General features: G+C 37.0%; 1 protein-coding gene across 1 annotated transcript; it reads right to left on the bottom strand.

Annotated features, from left to right (window-relative positions):
* Positions 1-2,954: 2,954 nt before the first annotated feature.
* mrps21 (mitochondrial ribosomal protein S21) lies at positions 2,955-4,249 on the bottom strand. The gene is made up of 2 exons (XM_034210256.1): positions 4,104-4,249; positions 2,955-3,421 (listed from the first exon to the last, which is right to left on the bottom strand). Exons 1-2 carry the CDS (start codon positions 4,184-4,186, stop codon positions 3,241-3,243), a joined length of 264 nt encoding a protein of 87 aa, XP_034066147.1. The 5' UTR covers positions 4,187-4,249; the 3' UTR covers positions 2,955-3,240.
* Positions 4,250-6,400: the final 2,151 nt, after the last annotated feature.

The raw sequence follows: 6,400 nt of genomic DNA, 5'->3' as shown, positions 1-6,400 counted from the left end.
TAATAAATAGGTGAAAATTGCTTGTGCCCATAATGGGCAGCATTATGCCAGCTAAGGTCAGAAGAGCTTTATTTAACAGCTGGTCTTATGTTTGTGACCCCTGTTGTTAATTGATAACATTACATTACATTAATTGATAAGCCTGAAACATGCACTTGTCAAGGTTCAGAGGCACATTTTGCAAATATGGCAGTAGCCATCGATCAGCTTAAGATAAGATATACTTTATTGATCCCAAGTTGGAACATTTGCGTTACATCAGCATGTGTAACAGTTAAATATGCAGTGGTGTTTATTTGTAAATCATTTAGTATAATCACACAAATTCTGTGTTTTATATTCAACAATTCTGTGTTCTTTATTTATTGATTGTTCAATACCTGACAAGGCCGGAGATGAAATATCTACATACATCTTATAAGAGTATAATACATTATGTATAATATCAGTTAAAATAAGTGCTTCAACATAGTTAACATTGCTGGAGGTATGCACAAATATTGATAGATGTCTTGTAATGCACTATTGAGGAACCTGCGACACAAGTTTTTCATTCAATGCATAACTACACCATAGTTGTGTGGGCCTATATGATATGTCAATAAACCTTAGAAAATCTTGAAAGGGATGTGCAAAATAGTCATTATATACAGTCTTTAATTAACTATTAGTAGAGAATAACGAGTAATGAATATACTTTATAGGGATCCTATTAATATCTAATAATAAAAATAATGAAATTCAATAACATGCTTTAACCACTAGGTGTCCCTTTATATCAGCTGTGCACCTTTATGGTGTAAATACAGCCTATCTACCAATTGGATCAAATATAAAAGTCAGCCGAATTAGTGTTGATACTGCAAGGAAACGTATTGTGTGAAAAGAAATGTAAGATGTTGTTTAATGGCTGATATATTTATGATCCACGTCACGTTTTCAGTTCCTCATGTTTGTCTAGAAGTCTTCTCATCAGGGCTCTATAAATACAGAACTACGGCAGATATGTAATGTTTAATGCAGCCGAACCGTGTATTACAATGCCGGTATGTGATGACTTTCAAAGAGAAAAGCAAGCACACTCGGAATAAAGTATTATTTTTTAATTTTTTTAAATGTTTTCGGTCTATTTCCGGTATTTGTTAATGACGATGTGCTCTGAGATGTGAGACTGGAATTGCACAGGGGAAAATAACGTATCTTTAGATGCGGATTTTGTTAAACTAATATGTTTGCGCTGTGGACCAACACTATACATTGACGGGGAAGGGGGTAGCAATAAAGATAACACCATTAAACAGTTACACAACATAACAGAAATAATATCGATAGCAGCGTCCCTAGCAACCACCTTGGTAATAATGAAAACGTTATGGACGCAATTTCCTGAAGTAATCTTCGTAATAACTAGCAAACTAAAGATCATGTACATCCACTGCACACATAATCTGAAATAACAACTCATATTTCTCGCATCAAATTACATCAAAACGCATTTTAATGGCCAAACTAACTCTAAAATAGGCATTTTCCACCGAGAATAAAACGAAGTTCGGCCATGTTTTTTTTTTCTGCAGGGAGAAATTTGAAGATCACGTGACATCAAACAGAGCACATGGTGTAGTCCAAATGATAGCTGGGGATTCTGGGTAGTGTAGTGTCTTCTGCCATCCTTTACTCCGAAAAAATATTTGTTTCTCCGAATCGAAGGGGAAAAATACAAAAGCATTGCACACAATTTAAACCAATCAATGTTGTGTAATTAACAAGGATAATCTGGTGTTTTTTAGTCGATGAGTAGTGCAGATATCACTGTAAACTCAATCGACAGTAAGGGGAATACTTACTTCCGGGTGTACAATTCTCCGTTATCCAATGAGAATGGACGCTCACATTGCCTTTAAGGGCAGTCGACACAAACGAATGCCGTGCTTCCATGAGCGTCCATAGAAGCATATGGACATCCCGGAAAGCTGAAAATGGACGCTAAGGGCCCCCCTCTTGCGTTGAAAATGGACGCTAAGGCCCCCCCCTGGCGTTGGAAAAAGCCGACACAGGACTTGACATAACGTCATCATAGGCCGACCTGGGAGTGAGGATGTGTTGGTTATAAAGACAGCAGGAGTAACACAGACCCAACACCTTATGTGCTCCCCTTGGCTGATATAAAACACTTACGGATTACAGATTTATATTAATAGAGTAGACAGCATGAAATATTCATTTAACTGTTTTTATCTAAAAGCTAACTTCAGTACTCAGACTCCTCACAAGGACACCCATTGACTAACATTCAACAGGACATCAACCTCTGAAACAAATGAACATGCTGCAAATGTTTAACTTCCCCTGTGTTATGAAAACTAGAGCAAACATTACAGCCACCTGTGGCTAAAGCTCGGGGTCTGACAGATTTGTGTGGCCAATATTGCTCACTTAATGAAGTTTATGGGAGGTGGTCGACTTCCTCTGCGGGTATAACACCATACTGTGCAGTCGTGACCTTAAATTAATTAACAGCAGGCAACACTGCTGACCGAGCCCCACACAAAAACTAACCCGCATTGGTTGAGTTCATCCAGCCGATTAAGTCACATCCAACTTGCAAGGTATACTGGTATGCAGAGCTTCATCAAGTAAGTCAGCTAAAAAATATATAGCCAACTATTTTGATAATAATTGTTAATTATCATTTTTCATGCAGAAATGTCAGAAAGCACTTCTTTCACTCTTTAACATATGACATGATGATTTCCTGCCTTTCTCTATTTTACATCATGTAAAACTGAAAATCTTGGTTTTTTTACTTATAAGAGGACTTTTTTTAAATATAAGTTTAGCTGAGAAATTCTTGTTCACCAAAAGGTTTTATGGTAAATGGTCCAATGTTTATGAGCTTTTTCAATAGCAAGGTTATGTGGGAAGATTCAAGATACAAAATGTCTTCAAACAAGTTGTCATTAATCTGCTCATCACAACCAAAAGTGAATACAAGCAATGCAATTTTTAATGTCACATTTTTTGTGGAGAAAATGAAAAACAAAAATCCAAAGTTGACTTGACAATAAATGCACATATACACATCGTATTCCTTTTACTGTTGAACAATGAAATACAGTCATCAGTATTACCAAAGTCCATTTAGAAGCAAGGGACATGATCTTGATGGGGTTTTCCACATTGCTGGCCCTATCTCAACAGGTCCATAGAAAATGTCATGTTTCATCATACTCCATTTCACTAGCAGCCAAGCCAGGGATCCTCTCGGTTTTTCCTGGAGATGAAGGTAATTTTCCTGCCCATTTCTGTTGAGTAGATCCGCCTGCAGGTCTCAAAGCTCCTCCGCTGACGCTCTTGGCAGGGCTTCTCGCAGTACCGCTTGCGCTTCACTGTTTCAATAATGCCGTCCCGAGTCAGAAGCCTGGGGTATGTAGAGAAAACATGTGAAGAGCTGACACTTGGGGTTGCATTCCCAACAGGTAAATGTTAATAGCTAATACTAAAGACTCAGTCAGCCCATTCAACTGAAATGTAAAAGTAGTGCATAGAAAACGTTCAATGGATTTATAATTTTCTCATAGGTAATGTTTACACATTTATTTTTAAAGAACATAATCAAAGCTAGGACAGCATCGAGACTGCTTTCATCGACCAATACTTTCCATGAATTTTAATTTTAATTTTAATTGATTATTTAAACTTTACCTATCAGATGTGTTTATTAAACAACTCATGGAGGAATTTGATATTTTAAACTTCAGTTTCAATGTGAGATTGCTATTATGCTCAGTCGAATTTCTTGGCCATGATATAGTACGACACAATGTCATACATTGCTAGTATGGTGATTAACATGCTCTAGACTTGAAACACCTTTAATGAAGTGTTGACGTTATCCTCATTACCTCTTTGTCTAACTCACAAAATCCCTAAAAACATCTAAAAGCGTGTAAACAATATTTGCTCTCCTTAAAACGAATGCGCAGGCGCAGCTCTGTGACATTGAGCGGAAGGCTAACGTTAACTTAGCTAACATTAGCTTGTCGTCCAATAGATAACAGTTGTCTTTAAAAAATGTTTCATATTAAAAGCATGAACCTGACCTGGTTAAAGTCTTGTACGCCTGTTCAACGTTGATGTCTTGGACCATCACTGTCCGCGAAATGAAACGAAGGTGCCTCGACATTATGAATCCGGTGCTTGTATGAATCCAAACCGACTGGAAACATGCACAAACAAAGGTTCCGTATCCAAGAAAGCCCAAGATAAACAGTCTTTACCCTAAATCAACGCTAGGGGACGCTTTACCCATGTTCATGAATGACCTTTGTCATTTGTTGAAGTTTACCATGGGAGTTTACCTGTCATTGTTATTTTTTTGTCGAATACTCCAGATGTATTTGCCCAACAATACATATACAAAGGAAACAAAACTAAAAAAATAGAACAATGAATATACGTAACATAATTTATTAATTATTAATGAATTATAATTACACAAACAGTAGTTTGGAGTTTACATATGAGTTTCCTCTACATGTTACATGTTATTTCTTGAACATATAATTTATGTTTGTATGTATGTATGTCTATATGTATAATTGCTGTATATGAACATCAGCTCAATTATTCAGTGTATTTATACTAAACTTCATAATTTCCTAAATACCATAATATTACATTGTGTTGGTAGGTTCTATACTATACATTGAAATATAATTTAATATTGTTGTTTTAGAGATGGGGGGGCAATAATGGTAGTCACCATGTATGAATGCTGAGGTAATGTTCCCTCCCCAAAGCACAGGGAGCCACGGAAGTTATCATAGTTTTTATAAAGGGAGATTGCTTTCAGGGGAATCACAGATTATGAAACTATACCAGTTGTCATAGCAACAGGGACAGCAGTGTCCAGTGTTATTCTTTCACCAGGGCCATTCTCCTCTTCTTCTTCCCAGCCATGAGCTGCTGTTGTCCTCTGTGTATTGCCAGTCTGAGGCCAGCCAGTGGTTAATAATGCCCTGGATGGTATGCCTACTTTGCATTCAAAAGTGCTTTTAGATTCCCCCTCTGTATAAAATACCTGGTGAGGTTAATCCCTGTGTTGCTGTAATAGGGGACAGTATCTGGATGGTGCCACGGGGAGGAATGCTTGAGACAATCCTGCGCTGATAACATCATGCCTCCTTTTGTTGGATGAATGCCCTGCATCATGTTTCCAGAGGTATCTCTTCTGATCCACACCTGATGAAATATTCTTGGCAGTGTTTGAGCCATAGGTTTGAGCGCATGCGTTGGAGTAAGAAAGAACAGAGAGAGACTCACTATGGAAAATTAAGTTTGCACATAAAGGCTCTGACAATTACTTGTTGTACACATGGGGTGCTATTACATCAATAGTACTTGAGGGGAACATTTGAAAAATGTACTTATTTTTTCTAATTTACCTAAATCAGACATGGCCATAAACAGTTACAACATTTGAGACATTGATTTAATAATTTGTGCACATGAGCACACTTCTTCTTCACCTCAATTTAATACATTTGTTTCTATGTTTTGGCAGTGTGCAAGGCCAAGTTATTCATTCCAGGCACAACCTGCCTAACATCTTTGTCCTTGGTTGATAGAGACTTTCTCTAGTTTGGAGAGACGTTATCAAGTGATGATGACGACACCTGCTTTGAAAGGGAATATTATAGATAAGTGGCAACTAACAAAAGCATTGATATCCTGTGTTTCGGCCTTCGAACAACTGACCGTACAGCTATTTTTTCAGATGTTTTTAAATGGGTTGGTTTAATTAAAACGTTGCGCTGGGGAATTTTTTGTTTGATATTATGTTGCTAGCAACTGGCACAGTTTAGTTGAAATTGTTACATCCACCATTTTGGTCACACATACAGGAATACAAATACCTTCTATTGTTGTGACTTAGCCTCTTTATCCACCTTTAGCATGCCCTTGTTGTACTACTATCTGTCAGACTCCACTTCTCACAGCACTTTTTGACTATTTAAGGTATTTTGTGCTAACCAAGCTAGCATTGTCATAGCTGCCTGAAGCTAATGTGTTGCTAGCATAACATTACAGTTTCTGTTGGACTAACAGTATTGTATTTGCACTTTTGTGGGTGTATATTGACTAGATAAATGACTGTGCTGTATTTGACAGAAGACATTTATTTTGGTTTTACAACATTTAATTTAACACACTTTTTCTTGTTTTGAAATCATTTGTATTCATTTAAAAAAATGTATTTTAAATGCCAATGTGAATTGTAATTTGAGAGTAATAGAGGAGGGATCCGTTTCACCTCAATGAGAATGTAAACAGTGTCTTAGGTCTCTGTTTGTTTACAAACTTAACATTTAGACCTGAGATGTAACTCAATTCAGAT

Source organism: Gymnodraco acuticeps, unplaced genomic scaffold (genome assembly GCF_902827175.1).
Source record: "Gymnodraco acuticeps unplaced genomic scaffold, fGymAcu1.1, whole genome shotgun sequence".
NCBI classification, from domain to species: domain Eukaryota; kingdom Metazoa; phylum Chordata; class Actinopteri; order Perciformes; family Bathydraconidae; genus Gymnodraco; species Gymnodraco acuticeps.
The sequence above is the reverse complement of the archived record's forward strand: the minus strand, read 5'-3'. Positions and strand labels throughout refer to the sequence as shown.

Coding starts and splice junctions, on each gene's coding strand:
- mrps21 (XM_034210256.1), bottom strand. CDS start 4,186: ATGTCGAGGCACCTTCGTTTCATTTCGCGGACAGTGATGGTCCAAGAC. Junction 3,422..4,103: donor GCGTACAAGACTTTAACCAG/GTCAGGTTCATG, acceptor TACATACCCCAG/GCTTCTGACTCGGGACGGCA.